This window comes from Podarcis gaigeae, assembly GCF_964106915.1.
Source record: "Podarcis gaigeae genome assembly, chromosome: 9".
NCBI lineage: Eukaryota > Metazoa > Chordata > Lepidosauria > Squamata > Lacertidae > Podarcis > Podarcis gaigeae.
In genome coordinates this window covers 20,840,044-20,860,636 of record NC_139685.1, presented here as the reverse complement: position 1 = coordinate 20,860,636, position 20,593 = coordinate 20,840,044, and the positions used below count along the sequence as shown (strand labels likewise).

General features: G+C 41.6%; 2 protein-coding genes across 9 annotated transcripts in view; one reads left to right on the top strand and one right to left on the bottom strand.

Annotated features, from left to right (window-relative positions):
• ATP10D (ATPase phospholipid transporting 10D (putative)) overlaps positions 1-3,800 on the top strand; it is a 60,868-nt gene extending 57,068 nt beyond the window's left edge. The window contains exon 24 of the mRNA XM_083754866.1: positions 518-3,800. Within this exon, the coding sequence (XP_083610992.1) occupies positions 518-644 (127 nt within the window). The 3' untranslated portion in view covers positions 645-3,800. The remainder of the gene's footprint in view (positions 1-517) is intronic.
• Positions 3,801-7,115: 3,315 nt separating this feature from the next.
• CORIN (corin, serine peptidase) overlaps positions 7,116-20,593 on the bottom strand; it is a 114,215-nt gene continuing 100,737 nt past the window's right edge. For all 8 annotated transcript variants that reach the window (XM_083754870.1, XM_083754867.1, XM_083754873.1 and 5 more), the window contains exons 17-22: positions 19,395-19,517; positions 18,821-18,870; positions 16,854-17,028; positions 14,271-14,542; positions 12,143-12,276; positions 7,116-11,246 (exon numbers count right to left, since the gene is read on the bottom strand). In XM_083754870.1, the coding sequence (XP_083610996.1) occupies positions 11,064-11,246; positions 12,143-12,276; positions 14,271-14,542; positions 16,854-17,028; positions 18,821-18,870; positions 19,395-19,517 (937 nt within the window). In that variant the 3' untranslated portion in view covers positions 7,116-11,063. The remainder of the gene's footprint in view (positions 11,247-12,142; positions 12,277-14,270; positions 14,543-16,853; positions 17,029-18,820; positions 18,871-19,394; positions 19,518-20,593) is intronic.

Below are 20,593 nucleotides of genomic sequence, written 5' to 3'. Positions count from 1 at the left end.
AATAATAATAATAATAATTTATTATTTATACCCTGCCCATCTGGCTGGGCTTCCCCAGACACTCTGGGCGGCTTCGAAAAAAATATTAAAATACTGTAATACATCAAACATTAAAAGCTTCCCTAAACAGGACTGCCTTCGGATGTCTTCTGAAAGTGGTCAGGATGATGGGAATTGTAGTCCAAAACATCTGGAAGGCCGAAGGTTGGGGATGCCTGAGTTAGAATATAAACTTTGCCTACATCCATAATCCTTAAACCATTCTCCAACATTTAGTTTGGCATTGGTTTCAGTATGATACATTTGTTAGGACAAACGTAAGTAATTCTTTTTGGTAACCCAAATCCTTTCACTAATTGATTGAGATAAAGGTGGGCGGGAGGGAGGGAGCTTTATTACCACCTGGTTAATAAGAGCACACTGTTGAGAATAATGCGTTTTTACAGGAGGCTCTTTGCCCCAAACCAGCTTTAAGCCATGCCTACACAGCTTATTTTAATCCTTCCTTATACTGTAGGTATTTGTTCAGGGTGATCCAGGCCACAGCATTTCCAACTCCACTGCTAAAGGCCAAGAACTTGGAAGGTCGGATCCTTACAGGACGGAAGAGTCTGCTGCGCAGTGCAAGTGTAGCCCCATCGTGAGGGGCAGAATTGATCTCCAAGGGACAAATGGGGATTCTGGGTCTGCTGATTCTGAAGACTCAGCAAAAGAAAACAACATCAAGTGGTGTGGTTTGTTGCTGTTGCCAATACAGCTAGTGTCATTTTGTCATAATGTTGGAGACAGTCTGAACAGGCACCCAAGGCACATCTGAAAATGGCAGCAGGCTGAATTGTGAGGGCACTGAAATGTTTAAGCCCCTCAAAGGAATTCTATTCCATCACATATGGAGCTAGTGATTCTTAAGTTGGAGGGTTAGACTTTACTTCTGAAGAGGACCACACTGATATTTCTCTTGTGAATAAGGCTGATTTGGATTCTGCCTAGAGCATATAGGAGGGTTTAAAACACTGCCAAAAATAGAGTGTTATTTATGCTTTAATGTCCAAAAGAAGAAGGGTGGTACATTTAAATGATCTTTCTCACATGACTTTTCTTCTTTTTATATGAAATTCAGCCACCACCCACTGCTTGTGCTTTTTTATAGACAAAAAAGTACTTAGAATAATTTGTTCAAGATATAAGCAAACAAAGAAATGCTGCCCCTTGTTGCACGATGGATAAATCATTTCATATGAGCCTTGATAGCATGGGAAGAGATATTTAAGCCTGGCCAGGCAAGGAGGTTTTGGGATTACTGAATTTTGACTTTATTCTTTCTACTGTTATTATAATGTTTGGTTCTGGGGCAGTCAGTGTTAGAGCAGCTCTGTCTAACAAGATGCACAGTAAGTAGTTCCCTCTGAAAACAGCTGTGCAAAACCTAAATCACTTTCATAATAAAACAGTATTTGTAACTCTTCATGGAAGCAAGATTCATAGATGAAAGGAGCCACTTCTCTGGAGAATAAACTAGCTGAGGATGCAGGAAAGACATTTCTACACAAGCACAGCATTTTTGTATATATGATGATTATGTGAATGTGAGAAACTGTCTGCGCTTTTATTTCCTTATGGAAGGAATACTGTTAAATTTGTTCTTTTAGAAATGAATATTTGTACTGTAAACGGTGTGTGGTGCGGCTCCTCCTTTCTTTCCCTCTGCAAACAGATTGCTGTTTGCAGATAACAGACTTTTCACTACCCTTGCTTAAAAGAATGTTCCATAAAAAACTGATGTTAAATTGTTTAGGATTTGGAAATGGGGTGATTCTGTTGGTTCAGTACTCTGCTAGGCACACAGCAACACTGAACATATTCTGAATTAATTTACCAAGGTTCTGAGGAAATCCCTGAGAGGATGAAAGCACTGCATAGGTAATCAAAAACACTTCTAAACAAGATTTACTGCACAAATTTCCTTAAGACCTTTCCTCATCATATCCTTGATGTTAAGAGAAAGACCTTCCATTTAGTCCACATGTGAACCATTCTGGCACAGCTTTACCTGTAGCTCAGACCTTTTGGGGAGGGTAGCCTGATTTTAACTATAAGCTGTACCCACTTAGCATCCCCCATCAGAGTTAAAATGCCGGTTTCTTCCAGCTGGCATTCAAGATTGCCCTGCCATAACAAATAGTAAGCTCTATTCAATATGCAACTGTATTTTGCAGGATAATGATTCCAGGTTATCATGACCTAATTTTGTGTCACTGTGTCCAGTTGAAACATGCTCTTTCTGCTATGCTCTCCACAATGCATGTGGAAATATATAAACAACAAATATTGAAAGTAGTGGTTTCTAATCATGTGTCACATTTTTTAAGGCAGGGGTAGGAACTTTTGGCCCCATGGGCCAGATCTCTATCTCCTGCCCACTTCCCCTTGCCAACTTCGGCAGGCAGGTGGGCCCTGTCAATCATCTGATGCCATAGTGGCATGTGATTGACATGCCACAGCCCAGCACTAAATGCTCAACTATCAGTTGTGTGTCAAAAGGCCCTTTTCAGCCAAGCCCTGCCCTTAGCTGCTGTGTAAGACTGGTGCATGTGGCTTGGCCAAAGTGACTTTGCCGACCCAATGGGGAGGCCAAATTTGGCTTGCAGGACAAGAGATTCCCCACCCCTGTTTTAAGGCTTATTTACAGTGCACGACGTGGAATAAGTCCCATGGGATTCAGTCCAACCTATTTTGGAGTAACCACACAGAGCACTGCCCTGCATCCTTCCATGCTGCTGGTGCCCCTCTTGCCTAACAGCAGTGGAAGATGCCTGCCTCATGGGCATCTTTCCATTCTTAGAAGGAGAAGTAAGTGCCAGTTCCCTGGCTTAAGCTCTAGAACAGGGGTCGGCAACCTAAGGCCCACGGGCCACAAGCGGCCCATGGGGGTCGTTTAACCAGCCCATGGACCTCCACCGTCTGCTCAGGGACCGCCTTCCGCAACACTGACTGGCTTCCCATTGGCTGCAGGAAGCTTCTGCAGCCAATGGGAAGCTGCGGACGCCTCCTCCGCGCCGGAAATAGCGTTTGTGCATGCATGCGCACACACTCCGGCCCACCACGATGTCTGCTGGACCGTAAACCAGCCCAAGCCACAGAATCTTTTCCGACCCCTGCTCTAGAAGTTTCTGTGCACAGATGCAGATCCTGTGATTGTGACTGCACAGACCACCATTCAAAAGACACAAGTAAGCAATCTATTTTAAGTCATGGAGCCTGAATCATATGATTACTTCATACATGAGCACCATTCATCATTCACCACTGGCAAAAGAAGGAAGTGTGTACTTGATTTGGGCAACCCTTCTACATGCTACTCAAGCAACAAACAAACTGGTCGCAGTTTTTTAAGCTGATAATGTGATTTTGGACTAACCTGAACTGGAGCCAAGTCCTGCTTTCCTAGATGTGCCAATCTTATTTTTTTATATTCCTTTTATCTTGCTGGACCGCACATGCTAAAGAAGAATGCATGAACCACTTTACCATTTTCTGTTCCTTTTTAGTACAAAAATAACAACAAAAGAGGGACCTGAGGAAAAAAAGAAAGCCAGATGTTTTCTATAAAACAAATTATAGGAACAAAATCCAGTATTGTATTGTTATCCGAGTCCACAGTGGGAGCTTGATTTGGGGAATTTAGCACGCCTTCTTGGGGAGGGAGGGAGAATTGCCTGTTTTTGAAAGTTTGTTGTTGCCTGTTTGAGCCATACAGAAACTGCAGCCGCTGACAATAAATCGCTAAACATTGAGCTCCATTTTAGTATTCTCTTTTTATGTTTGCAAAATGAATAAATTACATGAGACAAACTTTAAACTGCGGCAGGCAGGGTGTTGCAGAGCTATGTTTAACTTTCCTTCCTAAGTCTGTAACCAAACACTGTGAGGTCTCTGAATAACACTCGCAAACTGAAGCTTGAGGACCATTTGGCGTTCATAGAAATTGTCATTCCTGCATCTCACCAAAACATTTGTCCAGTGCTATTTTTCTAGAAAAAGACGGGTAATGGCGCCCGTCTAAGGTGCCGGAATTGAGTTCCGGTGAGTTCCAGCTGAAAAAAAGCTCTGCGTTTGTCACTCGCAACTAACTCATCTTACTGCTTTCAGTAGGATTTACAGTAAACTCCAGTTAAGTTCAGTGGAGCTGACTCCCAGGTAAGTAACCACAGCATTGTAACCTGAGAAAGGCTGCCTCAAGTTTTAGAAGGTCCTTGGCAAAGTAATTTCTGGTGAGCCCCTTCCTACATCAATGCCTGCCAGTCCCGTGGACTTACCTGGCAGCAGTAAGCAGTACTGTTTATTTCCAACAGTGACATAGCACCAGTCTGGAGCATGGAAGATCTGCAAGTTGGCTGTCGCACCATTCTTCAAACTGGAGTTGCAGGCGAAAGGAAACCCAGGGCAGGGTAGGAATCAGTAGTGGTCCCAGCAGACATCCAAGGCTATTGGCAGTCCTGCATGTGAACAACAAACTTTGGTTCAGGTCATTTATAGGTGAATGATAAATCTTCATAAAGTCACTTATGGCAAAAAAATCTAGCACGTATGTGCAGCTCCATGTTACCTTAGTAGCACAGGAGTATCCCAATTCACAATTATTTGCTATATAAACATCAGAATGGGATATACTCTATCAAGGTCTTTGATGCATCCATGGAAGGTATGTATGTGGTCCAGTCTACCCACATGCTTCAGGACTGCCCATTTGTTTGAAAAAGATTAAGTGCCCTATATGTTTCAGTTCCACAGTTGAGGGGGTGACTGGAAGAACATTACTAGCCAAAAAGCAATTGTAATTTGCAATTATATCCCCATCATCGATTCATTGGGATTTTTCTTAAATAACACCGAACCCCCACTATACTTACAACTTTAAGCATTTTAGCAGCTACTGAAGCGCTTAAATCAATTTTCTACAGTCTCAGGTACTATGAAGTTGTGGTTGCTTGACTGCAAAGCACATATTGAAAGGTGATTGCTTCATGTGCCCTTTCAGCCTGTTAGGAAATGAGTGAAAAAATGAGGGAAAGCACCACAGGGAAAAAACATTTCAGGAAATGCCTCCAAAAATAGTCCTGCATAATACTGCTCAGCTCTGCAATGCTTTTTTTTAAATGAATAGTGATCTCTTAATTTGCAAGAAAGTTTTTTCACCTCATCAATGACCTTGAAGAGCAATCAGATTGGTACAGCCCTGGCTTGGGGCTAGAGGTCCCTATATCAGTTGCCTGGGTTCCTGGCCAGTTCTCAGGCCTGCCCTCCTCTTCTTAACTGCCACAGGAGCAGAGGAGACAGCGAGCCGCACAAAAGCTTCAGAGCTACCACTGAGGTGCCAGGCTAGTTGCATGCTACTGAGAAGTACCGTATTTTTCGCTCTATAGGACACACTTTCCCCCCTCCAAAAATTGATGGATCCCGCTCGCTGTCTTGGCTTCTTTGCTCTTTGGGGCTTGGGGGGGGGGGAATAATTTTTTTTTCTTTATTTCCCCTCCTTAAAACTAGGTGTGCCCTATGGAACGAAAAATACGGTGCGTGACAGACTTTCCTGGATTTAGGGTTGGTCTGTGAGAGTTAGGAAAAGTTGGAACCGCTAGCTCCTAAATAAACTCCCATTCTGGGCTGCTTCACTGCCAAAGCTCCAACCTTGCTGACCTGGAGGAACTCTACTAATTCATTAGTTAAAAGATGATAAAAAAGAATTGTTGCATAACGTGGTCACTCAAAAGATTTGAGTACCCCTGGCCTAGCATACATTCATCTTTGATATCACTATTTACCTGTACCATAGGTGCTGGCCATGTTCTAAAACAGCCTCCCCCAACCTGGTGCCCTCCAGATGCTGTGGCCCACAACTCATGTTGGCTGGGGCTGGTGGAGGTTGCAGTCTAAAGCACCCAGCGGGCACCATTTGTGAAAGACTCCCGTAACAATGCATTGATCATGCAAACTTTTGCCCATTTCCTCATTTTTTGGAAAACTATGTAGTCAACAGCAGTTTCTATGATCACAATAGTTTCGGATTTAAATGTAAATCTTTTAACCATTATGCCCAGTGATGTTATTTCCAGCACGCCACAAAATGGTACATCCTAATATATGTTAAAGTAACTGAGAAATTCTGCATTTGTGTAACTCATTTCACAGCAAGTCTTTAATTAATGTGCTGTGGTTATGCACATGTATAGAGTGACAACCTTTTTATTTTAACTTTTTCTGCTGCTGAAATTAGCGAATGAAATTAGCTATGGACACAGCAAGGAAATAGACTTGGGGTGCATTCATGACTATTGCATGGTGAAAATGAGATTTCACATGGTCGTCTACAATGAGCCAGGCAATCGATACAAAGGCCAGGTTAATTAAAGTCTTACCTTCTGAAATTGTCCAGTATTCATCACTCCATCCATATATTTGTCAACAATGCACATCAGTGTTGTTCTTCGTTTAAGATGATGGTCTTCAAGATGTTGGTCTAAAACTCCCATCATCGCTGATCATTCTCCATGCTGGCTGGAGCTGATGTGTGTTGGAGTTCACAATGTCCTTTACAACAGAGGTAAGCTATGCAACAGCTTTACCTATTGACCATTAGATAAGCATTCACAATACACTGTTTTAAAAGCCTGCTAAAACCTATCTTTATTATTTAAACAAGCCTATCCAGATATATACTTTAGTATTTGCTTTACTACTGTATTATTAGTAATTATTTTATATTACTTTATCTACACTATTAATTTGTTTATAGTTGCATGATGCTCCTAAATATATGAAATGGAGCCCCTGAGACTCACAGGTGTTCTGCTAATAAGATCTAAATAAGATTCCTTTACATGACTTGGCCAGTCTACGACATATCTCTCCATTACAAAAAGAATACCATATCTTAATAGATCCCATATGTTATTACTGCATCAAGGCCCCAACAACTCAGTGGGTATTAAGTTAACAAACTCACTCCTTTTCTTTCAGTGATATGAGAGATTCCAGTTGATCTGCGCTCCAAGAAAATGGCTCAGAACATCTATTCAATCTGATACGCTATTGTGAAGGGAGAAGGGGAGCTGAAACAATTTTTGTTCACAGAATTTATTTTGAAAAAATAAATATGTGCATTTTTGCTCACTTTGGGTTTAAATTAAAACAAATCATTTCGCTTACATGACATTGGTTACATATGCTGCTTTCCTAGCGGCAGTAAAACAACATTGGGAGTACGAATCTCATCAAAGGCTCCTTTCTCACAATTGTTGGATACATTTGATTGTCTCTCTACAACCACACATCTGGAGACATCTGGTACTTTAAAAACCACACTTCGGATGACATCTGGTTCCTTAAAACCCACACCACATACAAATATTTGCATAAGCATACATAGGAGGGGGGAAGCAGTATAAAAATACCATGTATAAAATAATAGAAATATATTTTCTCTACGTGGAATGTTGTGGGGAAAATGAGAGTAAAATGAGAGTACTGTTTTCAGGAGAAATATGATATGAGCCCTAGCACACAGTCCCTCAAAGAATGGCAAAGACAATGCAGAGCTAATAAGAGAGGACCTAGAAGATGAGCAGGCAACCCTTTTGCCTCTGAGGGTCAAATGCAATGGTGGTCTGTGAATTGGGAGGCTGCATGCAGGCGGTGGGGGTGGGTGAGGCCTGGGTGAGCCCCCTCCCCAAGACACTTTTCCTCCTCCCCGTCCCCATCTCTCTGTGCAGGCATCAGGAGATCCTATCATGCCCCTCCTGCTGCCTCACTTATCAGTGCTAGGAAGGTTGAGAAGCTATCCCTAGGGCTAAAAGCTGAGCAACAGGGAGGGAGGAATCAGCTGGAGATTCCAAAAGGATTCACAAAAGTTGGCTGAGGGCTGCATGAAGCCTGCACACCACAGGATGACCACATGTAAGGTAGGGGGGAAACCTAACAGGGCCAGGGAACAGGAATTCCCATGTATTTTATGCAGTGAGTGAAAATTGGGGAAGAGTAGGCTGCAGGGAGGGGAGACCAACTGGAATAGGGCAGCCAGAACCTCACATACTGAATTGAACCAGTTAGCTAGATCCAGGACTCGGCTACACAGCTGCAAATATAACGTTTTAAGTGTGTTTTAAATGCATTATGCAAATATGGCACTAGATGGCGATGGTGAGCTTATGGCAAATTCACTGAATTTATGAACACTTGACTTTTGTTTTTAAAATGTGTCCTTCAGGAATACTTTTTAAAATCTTAGTCTAGGATAACGAACGTTAAATATCTACTTGTGATTTGTAAGATTCATTTCTAAAAGTTATTTTAAAAGAGTTTCTTCGAGAGTTTACATTTTGATTTATGTAGCTAAGGATTTTTTCCTACATAGATCAATGTACAAATGACCTACAGATCAGTCCACAACTGACCTATGATAAACTCTAGATTTTCTCAACTGCAGCCATACTTGTATTTGAGTTTTTGGTGGTTCAGTACACACAGCAAAGGGGCTACACACATATATATTGTATACTGGGACAAAAACTGTCTACAACCATGATTTGAATAAGAATACAGCTATCCTGTTTGTGTGATCATGTACATGAAAGGAAAGGCTAGCATAATACAGGCTGTACACATGGGAAACTGAAGCCTTTTTCATGATAATGGTTGCATTTTTCCAGCAGCTGAAAGCACGAAGATGGCAACCATATACAATCTTCCTTTATACAGTAGTGTACCCACATACAGAGTCACACGGTAAAATTTGTCAGTGTGGACTGGACCTTCATTATTAACCAGTTGTGGTTCAGACTACCTGTATTCAAGACAATAATGCCTGCAACCTACCTTATCCAGGGGAGAAATTTGCTCAGTTTTTCTGTGCCCCAATTCCACAGAATGAACAAAAACATAGAAAAGCACAGCGTTTTCTTTGTGGTTAAGAAAGTAGAAACAATCAAATACAGCTTTTCAATGCACATAAATAGCAACATTTAGTACTACAGTGGACATTTGTCTATTACAAGCTCCATAAGGTGCATCAAAAGAGGAGGCGAGGTTATGAGTTCTGTAACAGTAGTCAAGAGTATGTGACTGATAGTCCTGCAGGTTATGACCGAATGTTTCAAACAGTGTTTCAAAACCTCTTTCAGCTTTGAAAAATGTGTTTCAGACCTCTCTGTATGTAGACTTAGAAAGGCTTTCACTGGGTTGTGTTTCCAGTCTTCTACGGTTTTCAAAGGAAGGACTGCAAAACAGCTGCTTCATTATATTGTTTCAGGTGCCACTTCACAAAGATGGGTTGTCCCAAAGCAGTACACACTTCTATAAGCGTGGGACAAACTGCACTGAATTAATGAATGTTCCATGAGAGATTAGAAAACTAAAATTGTTTGCCTGTCTTGTATAGCCTTTGCCCAAATGCAGACTGAAGCGAGGCAGGCAAGGTTTTCTCTCCTATAATTCCTCAGAAGGGGATGATGGCCAAGTAGCTCCCCTATACAACCTCACCAGGAAACTACTGCTGTGTTAGACAGTGACCTTTAACCTGTGTTTTAGAAGCCCCAGAGAGGCCTTATAGAATTCAATAATGCACGTTTTCTGCCTGAATGTGGTGCCTGTTCTAAAACAATCTTTCCTGAAGCTGAAAGACTTATCTGCTCTCCAACCATCTGGTGTGTGCCGCACCTTTTCCTGCAGATCCTGTGGGATAAGGCAGAATTATGACAAAGCTAGATCTTGAAAATTATAAATCACATGTCACCATGGGCTTGGAGCCTGGGACCAGAGAGGAAAAGCCTCCAACTTGGATATTCTCCTAGTCGGAAAATATAGTCTTACTAAGCAAGGAGGCTTTGTGAATGATTTAACTATAGCTTTTAGGACTGATTATTTATAGTTTTTAGGAACAAATTTAGATTCCAGGAGGATACTTGTTGACTTACATTTTTCATTTTTCATTGTAAATCCTATTCTGTGATGCCACAAAAGTTAGGACTACCTTGTTAAGAGCAATGCAAGGATTGGGATGAGGTGCTAGTCCACACAATAAGCTATAGGGACACTTCCTGCTTAAGAGGCGATTTCATTTTGCATCTTGTAATTTGGGAAGGAAAGAAACCATTATATGACATTCTTGCTGGCACATGGATCTATTCATTCAATGAAACCACCCAGTTCTATTGCAGCCACTGTGGTTAGGATCTCCATGCAAAAGGATCCAAGTCTTAAGTGCTTTCTTTAGGTCGTTCAGACCAGAATAATTAGCCATTAAGTTGTATGGAAATCATTTTAACCAGTTTTGTGGGTTATACTGGTGGTTCCTGATTTTAAATCTGTTATTCGTTTTAAGGCAATCTTGTTTTAAAATGATTGGTTGACTGTTGCCATAGAATTAGGTTTGCTTTGTCTGTATTGTTTTGCTTTCCCTTGTAATGTGTATGTGATAACCACTGGTCATTATTAAGCAATAAATCTGTATCCAAAAACATGCAAAATTTGATAGCATATGAAACACCCAATTCTCTTAAAGTGAGTGGAGTCCAGATTAACTGGGTGGAACCAAGAGGACAAACTAGAGTTTTAAAAAGGACTACTTATGAATAGATGTGCCCATCACCTTTGCAAATTTACAAACTATTCACTGCAAGAGATAGAAGCTGAAATTCTCTATCAGCAAATATATGTTTTCCTCTTGGTGTTTTAGAAAGCTAGTACTTCTACACAACCCCTAATGGTTTCTCTCAAATACCACATTAGAAATGTGTTTATTTTTTCCTTTACGCATTCTGTTGTGAGTGTATGTGAAAGGTAACACAACACTGCTAAAGAAAAAATGCCAGAAATGATTACAAAAATATTTGACCAATTACCCAGAAGCATCTTTGGCACCAGAGGATATACCCATTCTTTTACTCTGCTCTGTTGCCTGTCATCTGCAACCCACAGAATTTATAATTCAACAGGTTTCTTCATTTCAACATCTTCATTGTTCTGGTGCGCTGCCTTTTTGTCAGTCAGCACAGAATTCCTATCCTGAAGAATTAGTGGAGAAGAAATGTGTGGATGTAGATTTGCCTTTCAATCCATTCAACGAAGTGAGACACGTTGCTATAAACTCCAGGTCCCAGAATTTTGGAAAAGCAGACAGAGCCCCAAGAGGTTAAGCCATACAATGTCCAGCGTCCAGCAGGCTGCTCACATACAAGAGGTCCTCCACTGTCACCCTGTAAAGATATAGAGGTTATTCCACAGCTTAAGGCTGCCCTTGGGAGTGAGCAACAAAGCTGGATGAACTGATCATAGAAAATAACACGATCAGGATGAATAGTTCCTGTGATCTGTCATTGATGGGGGGGACTGGCATCACCTAATCACTCATGTGCTCCCTTAGGTATATTTTGACCCCTCACTGTATCAAGGTCTTCACAATTACCAGCAGTGTAGCTATACAGCCCTTTCTTGATTTTCATGCAGTTGTTTTGGAAGAGGCAAATGGTAACAACACATGACATCCTGTCTTTTAATGAGGATGGCTCACAGAAAGAACATTACACAGTGAGGCTCCAGCACCGACATTGGCTTTCCAAAACCCTTTCAGGTACAATTCAAGGTTTTAGATTTGGCTGTATCTGCCTCCTAACCTATATCCCTTCACATCTCCTAGGATCAGCCAAGGTGGTATCAAGGATCATTGTGAGGGATGCTTGAAAGATATGGTTACTGGACAAATACTCTAGGATTTTCTAGAACCACCACCCAGCTTTCTTTGTTTGCTTGCTGTTATATAACCTGACTTTCCTTCAGGGAGCAAGGATAGAAGTTCAACATCACAAAAAACCCTGTGAAGCAAGTTGAACTAAGAGCCAATCTCTCCAGGTCATCTAATGAGATTTCAAGCTGAGAAGGATTTGTAAAAAAAGGTACAGTAACTTTTACCTTTATTTAGGACTCAAAGCCAACAAAATAGCCATTTCCATCTATCATGTGATCTAGTTGCTTTTTTGTTCTATTGGGCTAATTTGGGTAGAGTACTCATAATCTGCAGCTATAGTTTTCATAAATTTCTCTCTGTGTGTGCACATGCTTGTGTTTGTGTTTTTTTCTTCCAGAACTGTCTTACCATGCAAGAGTCCACAGTGCCAGATTCATAGCCTGCACATAACATCCTGGCCGTAATGGTTTTCATGTCGAAATACGACTGGCACTGTTCTAAGGAAATAATACGAACTTCTCCTTCCTGAAGTTTGAAAGGCACTAAATGGGGTGGGGGGAACAACTTTAGTCAAACCATATACAGCTATGCAAAAATACCATCAAATCCACACTTTTTTGTTGTATAAAGTGAAGAGATTATTAACAGTCTGTTTATTGAGGATTCAACCTGGCTTGGTTGCACCAAGCTTAAACAAAGATCAGACTATGTCCAGTCTTTATTTAGCATTCTTTCTTATCTATTTACATGACAATGATCCTGATGCTCATTGCTTGTTGGGTGTTTCTATGTCTTGTTGCCATAAAACATTCATTCATTCCACATTTAACAATACATTTCTCTTGTCATTTTCCTAACTGCAAAAAGTCTGTTGAGTATCACCATCATCATCATCATGATTTTGTCATGCTAGGGTGATCAAGCACTGCCCCTTAAAGCTCTTTCATGATAGCTTGCTGCAAAATCAATTTCTTATTCTCCGGGCATATTCAAAACAATCTCCTCTTTGACTGCACAGCCTCTGGCCAAATTATGAATTATGATCTCAGATTAATAGTTTTTCCAGGGTCTATGAACCTGCTTTGCGGGGAACTGATGTTACTTTGGAACTAATATGATCTGTACATGTGCCTGCTGGCTGACCACCTGCTCAAAATTTGAAAACAAAACATATTTTCCCCCGAGCACAATTCAAAGTGTTGGTGGTGACCTTTAAAGCACTAAACAGTTCGGCCCAGTATACGTGAAGGAGCGTCTCCACCCCCATCGTTCAGCCCAGACACTGAGGTCCAGCTCCGAGGGCCTTCTGGCGGTTCCCTCACTGCGAGAAGTGAGGTTACAGGGAACCAGGCAGAGGGCCTTCTCGGTAGTGGCACCCGTCCTGTGGACCGCCCTCCCATCAGATGTCAATGAAATAAACAACTGTCCAACTTTTAGAAGACATCTGAAGGCAGCCCTCTTTAGGCAAGTTTTTAATGTTTGAAGTTTTATTCTGGTTTTTAATGTTCTGTTGAAAGCCGCCCAGATTGGCTGGGGAAATCCAGCCAGATGGGCAGGGTAGAAATAAATTGATATTATTATTATTATTATTATTATTATTATTATTATTATTCTAGTACAAAACTTTGAAAAGTTTCCCAAGGAAGTTAGAGCCTGCACAACCACCTGCCATAGATTTTTCAGGTACAATTTCCCAGCACTATGTCTTGCTCTCCTTACTTAAATCTCTATTTAGATTTTAATCTACTGTCTTCAATATATACTTGTTTATGCTCTTTCCTTTCCCAGTGGGTCACCTCTCACTGCTTTAAAACATGATAGCGGCAGTATGGGCTGCCACCACGCGTCACTTCCACATAGCTGAACAGGACTAGTTCAGAAAACTTTGCCATCCCAAGAGCAGGATCCCTTGGGGTGTCACAGACTCTCAGCTCTCACAACACTACCCAGTATGGAAGGTACACCCCCTATATTCCCTATAATGTCACGTAAGATGACAAGATGCAGATTTCAAATCATGCACAATATGGAAGATAAGCCCTAGCATCACTTTTCAGATCACAGGCTGCTTTCACTAGTGCCTCTGAAATATAGTGCCAACCCAAGTGACTGCAAGTCCTGGCTAATGACTGCAAGCCGTCACAGATTCCAATTAGCACTGCAGATGTTGCTACCAACCCCCAAAGTTCCTGGACATTCTGAGAACACTACTTTCCTCGGCAGTATGCTTCCCACCTCCAGGAAGCCTCATACACACACATCGTATGCAAGGACCTAGGGTTCTTATTGTGGCTAAACAGTAATGAAAATGCAGGTACATGTACAGTTCTCTCCCTTCTTTGTATTCCAGTCCCTATTCAGTTCAGTCAGAACAAGCTGTGGACTTTGGGTTTATATTGTGCGTTCTAATATTCCATAATACCCAGCAAAGATTTGTCATTAGTGTTGAAACAGTAAAATTTCCACTAAGATAACTAACAGAAGTCAATGGAAGATAAACAGATTTGTGTTTAAATATGGAAAACATTAGTCTTACTTTTGTTGCCCATGTGTCCCCAACCAGTGATGTAGCAATAGGTATCTGGCTCAACTAGCCGCTCCCTGCTGGGTAGACAGATTGGCCTTACATAGCTTGTCTCATTGATGTCTTCATTGAGTTCCACAATGCTTATATCATAATCCACAACAGCACGGTTATAACGGGGGTGCAGAATAATAGTCTTCACCATGCGGGTCTGCATGAAGCCTGAAGGATGATCCAAGTTGTTGATGCCAAACACCACTTTCCACACAGCAGGGCTTTCTCTCCTTGTGAAGAGGAAAGAAATAATATATGCTGTTAGTTCTGAATTTATCACTTTCCAAAGAAGCAACTTCAAATGCTGACGTTCTTGGAATAAGCAGATTTCTTAGATCTACTTCAATCAGGGTCCAGGCCTCGTTATGGCATTAAAACTGCCTTGTGCACTATGTGGACTAATCTATGATGTGAGAATTACTATGGGAGTGTTGATTCTTCTAGACACTTTGGCAGGCTTTCAATAGTGTTGATCATAATACAGCATAACTGTATAACCCATGCCCATGTTCCACTTGAGGACATAATCTTTCCTTCTAGAATGTTTCCATATCCTTAACTCTGAGTCATGGTGCACTATGAGGAGATTAAGGTAAAGGGACCCCTGACCATTAGGTCAGTTGTGACCGACTCTGGGGTTGCGCGCTCATCTCGCTCTATAGGCTGAGAGAGCCGGTGTTCGTCCGCAGACAGCTTCCGGGTCATGTGGCCAGCATGACTAAGCCGCTTCTGGCAAACCAGAGCAGCACACGAAAACGCTGTTTACCTTCCCGCCGGAGCGGTACCTATTTATCTACTTGCACTTTGATGTGCTTTCGAACTGCTAGGTTGGCAGGAGCATGGACCAAGCAACAGGAGCTCACCCTGTTGTGGGGATTCGAACCACCGACCTTCTGATCAGCAAATCCTAGGCTCTGTGGTTTAACCCACAGCGCCACCCGCGTCCCATGAGGAGATTACACTGCACAATAATATATAGGGGGAATAGTATTGAGACAACAGACCAGAGAACAAAAGAATACACTACTTTGTAAAACAATGAAGAAGAAATACTGATTATTATGCAGATTGCTACAGAATGAAGGAGGACTGAATGAAACAGTATTCAAATCAAACCAGCAACTCAGTTGTAATGCGAGATTAGAATGTCCCAAATATGGATAAAAGGGAGATAGTGAGAAATGTTAGGCAAGCAAGCGGAGCCTAATTGGTATAATGAAGGGAAATAAGTGTGTGCAACAGCATGGCTAAACTTAGAAATGGGAGAGAGGAGAAAGAGCAGAAGTGGAAAAGGAAAGAACTATGAACAGATACAGAAATTGCTCTATTATAGATTCTGTAACTTATCTCTCCTTTTTTAAAAAAAGAATTTACACAGCAGATGCCACACGGGTTGAATAAATCATTGGTATCTACAGAGTTTGAGATGCAGGCAATACTGAGACAAACATATTAATGGACTGCTTGCCCACCCGCAAACAGAACTAGTGTTTCAAATGCCTTTAAAGTGTTTGATTATAACACAAAGGCTATTAATAACATGGCATGCAGAGGCTGGAAAGTCAAATCATAAAGATATTTCTCTCCTCAGAAATTTGTTCCATTTTTCAATCCCCTGAGCCCAAACAAGGAAATACTTTTCAATTTTAAATGCATATCCTTGGGCCAATAAAAAGTCATATTGTGAAAGTGTTATCTAATAATAGCAAACTAACCATGCATTTAAAAAATCTCAGACATCATATTATGAGTGCTGCGTTTCAAAGTGATGTTGATAGTAAGCATGTGACATTTCTGAGTGTGAGGGGCAAACATAACTGTACTGGATTTATAATTCAGGAATTAAGAGGGGGATAGTAAATCTCCCTCTTCCTACAGTTTGGGCTACTGTACAAGCTAGAAGACATATTTGCTGCTCCACCCACTTTTTGACGTTAGTTCCACTCACCACACTCACATATCGGCCCTGGAAAGTTACCCATGAGGAAATGCTTCTAAATGCAAGCTGGGATTAGTCACCAGAGAAAAGCAGTTTTCAATAAGATCAGTTTAACATTTGTATTGGGAAGCGGGTGGCACTGTGGGTTAAACCACAGAGCCCATGACTTACTGATTGGAAGGTTGGTGGTTTGAATCCCCGTGACGGGGTGAGCTCCGGTTGCTTGGTCCCTGCTCCTCCCAACCTAGCAATTCGAAAGCATGCCCAAAAGTGCAAGTAGATAAATAGGTACCACTCCGGCGGGAAGGTAAACAGCGTTTCCGTGCGCTGCTCTGGTTTGCCAGAAGCGGCTTAGTCATGCTGGCCACATGACCCGGAAGCTGTACGCCGGCTCCCTCGGCCAATAAAGCGAGATGAGCGCCGCAACCCCAGAGTCGGTCACGGCTGGACCTAATGGTCAGGGGTCCCTTTACCTTTTACCTAACATTTGTAATACCTCTTCCAGCCCACAGGATTTAATCCATGGGCTTGCTGAACATTATGCAACACCAGTTTAGGAATGATTTATGTGCCTCTAACAAAGCATTCTCAGCACCACTCACCCTTCAAAGCAGTGTGCCACTGTCAATACCCATTTCTTTGCAATGAGGACACAGCCACATATATGCCCACTTGGCTCACTCTGCAGGGAGCACTGCCATGGCCATCGTCCTGGGCGACTGGTCCTGCCACCAAGGATCCTCTTGCTCATGCGAGCTGCAGGGCGACGGCCACAGTCTGTTAAGAAACATATAAAGCATTTTGCTGCTAAGGACCAGAATATTCAGTTGGCCACAATATGCTGAAGAGCCCATCTGAGGAACAAGGACTCCTCGGCAGTAAAATGAAGACTTATGAATAAGCTACTCCTCATGAGTAGACCAAATCTGCATGCAGACGGCTTGCAGCTGTGTTCTATACAGGGAGCACCCAGTTCAGCTGCAAGCACAGTGTGCTGGAACTACGTATTTTCATCAGTTCCCTGATTTGCGTTTCCCTGTCACCTAGGTGATCACTGGAATACAGTAGTACCTCAGGTTACATACGCTTCAGGTTACGTATGCTTCAGGTTACAGACTCTGCTAACCCAGAAATAGTACCTCAGGTTAAGAACTTTGCTTCAGGATGAGAACAGAAATAGTGTGGCGGCAGTGCAGCAGCAGCGGGAGGCCCCATTAGCTAAAGTGGTGCTTCAGATTAAGAACAGTTTCAGGTTAAGAACGGACCTCCGGAACGAATTAAGTACTTAACCCGAGGTACCACTGTACACACACATCATGCTTGGACATCAGACTGTTTCTGGACCTTGTTTCTTGTACTTCCCAGGTATTTGGATTCTGGACCATGGACGTAGCCAAGGGGGGTGGGGGCCGCTTCCCCCCAATCATTTAAATCAATAAAAATACTGAAGTTCTCCCCCCTAACACAAATCCTGGCACACCCATGTGTACCACCTGAAATACACAGTGAAATAATTTGGTAGTGTGGTATCATCTTCAGAATTGGTCACTTCAGTGCTCACCCTTAATGCTAGATCATTTATCTCTGTAAACACCATATACTTTGCTCCCTTTTTTGGGAGGGGGGAACTATCTCAATTAAGCCCCAAGGTCTGCAAACTCCCAAAGTATGTCAATTGACAAATATTATGTGTTTTTTGTCAAACTATTTATGAAGCCAAAATTACACCACTCATGCACAACAAGGTCTCAGTAGACTTGGGGTAACCTCAGTTTTCAGAAGCACAAAAAACATTAAGGAACCCCCAACACACAATAATGAGAACCAAGTGTGCTCAGTGACACAGAATTCTGCCTGAGAGGGGGGAAACTGAAAACTTAGTAGGAGGCAGAATGGAAAAGAATAGTGGAAGAATATATTTAGAAACAGAGGGAGTCATCACATTGTTGGGGTAGGTCATTTTCTGGTTCACAATGAAAAGCTGTTTTTAGATGTCCCAAGGGATGGAAGTGAGAGGTGTCCGTAAATATCAACAGCAAATTAATCAAGGATCTTAACCAACAGGGAGTGGGAACAGAAGCATCTAAGAAGCAGGTATGGCTGAAAAAGAGGAGCACTCTACATTGCAGCATTTTGTGGTAGGTCCCACTAGTCAATGGCTATTAGTGTAGTAATGATGGTCATATGGGGCTTCCAGGTTCAGGGGCACTAAGTCACTGAATGCAAGTTTCTAGGGAGTCACAGCAGAGCTTCCTCATGGGATGTATCCAACCAAGTCATAGTCTGAGGAGACCCACTGAAATCAGTAGACTTGACCAACTTAAGCCTACTGATTTCAATGGGTCCATTGGATATATCCTGTTCCCTTTAAACCCTGATTGTGGGCTTCTTGGGAGGAACCTGTTTCCCACTGCGGAAAGCCAGGTGCTGGTCTGGGTGGATCTTTCAAGGAAATTCCTAGACTCTTAAGCAGCCATGTGTATTCTTAGAAATCAGTGGGACATGTTGGTGATTTCCAAGTTACCTACCCAATTTCCTTCTTCATAGTTAGATAAGTTATGTATCTTACCTTCTTTGGTGCAGAGAAGGGAAACCATACTCCTGCTTCTGCATGGCAACCTACAGATAGAGATACAAAACTTTTGTGAAGAACAGGGTCTTTACACATACACTCCACCTGTTTAATATATAAGCACATGGATCATTTATCCACTGAATTTCCAATGGTCTTCCTATCTTATTAAACAAAGTACTTCAAAATTGGAGAGCTCTTGATTTTTAGAAGCAATATTTTTGTATTTAATTTACACCAGCAGACTATGTGAGTTTGATCTGGCAAATATCCCTACATTAGTTTTATCACTGTCAATGAGATTTTGGAATCTGCTTATAAAACTTTCAGGTGGCTTTGTATACAAAGTGTTTAAGTGCTAAAAGGAATGTGAAAGGTCACATTTCTGACATGAACTAATAAACTATGAATTTGAATCCTTCAGTGTGAAATTTGAAATTTTATACAGGCATTCAAAATTCCAAGTGTCAACATCTAAATCCCCAAAGTTTCTGGTTTGAAAAAAAATACCATTTTTAAAGCATCATTTCATTTTCACTCTATCTACAATAGAAGCACAGCTATTTCTCACCCTTTCACCAAAAGGGCCTGCAATGTGGATATATTTTTTGTCTCCCAGTCAGAGTGTAGATTTAGCCATTTCTCATATGGTTGCTGCTCATACTCTGGGACGATTTCTGTCACAGGTGGGCCCCTGAAATAAACACACATTGAAGGTAGCTTAGTACATTTGTTGATATTAGAATCTGAAACTTTTTCATGGAAAGAAAGAGGATGCCTCAGTTGCAGAGGAAATATATTCCATGTGCACTCCATGGAAAACCCTTATTGTTGCTAAAGCTGAAAGCTCATCATTACCATGTGCTCACTGCTTAGTATATAGGGTATTTGGACACCAGAGCCATTACCACCAGATGCTTTCAGCATAGGCAGGCAGAGGCTATATGTAAAGTGCTTTTAAACATTATCCTCCCTGTACACAGGGTTGGCACAAGTAAGGGCTTTTCTGTGGCCTTCAAATGGGATAAGTAATTTCTAAGACAGCTCTCAAACAGGCAATTGAATTATATCCTACTTCTGCATATGCTTCAGGGAGAGATTTTTCCAAAGTTGGACCAGATAACATTTTATTATATTATTACAGAGAATATGTCTGACTTCCTGAAGAAGAAATGAGACTTGGAAATGGAAATTGCAAGAGTTCTCTCTAGTGGCTCAAAGCATAGCTCATTTTTCTTTACATCTGTCTAATGCATTACTGTTTTGTTATAATGTTAATGACTGCATTCAGTGTTTGTGGTCTCCGTGGATTTCTTCTTCCTGGCCATTCTTCCCTTACCCATTATGTGTCTGTCAATCTAATTCCCACTGCTTTTCTAATAAGATATTATCAGGCGTATTCATAGAGAGCAATGCTCCCCCCCCCCTTAAGCTGATCAAGGGAACCATTCAGATAGAAGAATATCTCAGATTGTATTGAAATCCAGAATCTCTTTTTAAAAAGGCTCAGAAGCAAATAATCAGATCTGGCAAGTCAGCAAGTCCAGTTTCTGCATCCCTTTGGGTTTTGGGTAACTAAATTTTCCTTCTGTATTCAAAGCTCTCTATTACAAGGCTATTCATGCAAACACTTAAGCCCTAAGGGATGCTATTGATTCATCAGGTACTAACATTTCACTAAATTATTCATTCTCCCTTTGTGCTCCCCCAAATCAGTTAATTCACACCTGGAAGGGGCAATGAGATCCAGCCTTAAAAAAAAATAAAAAA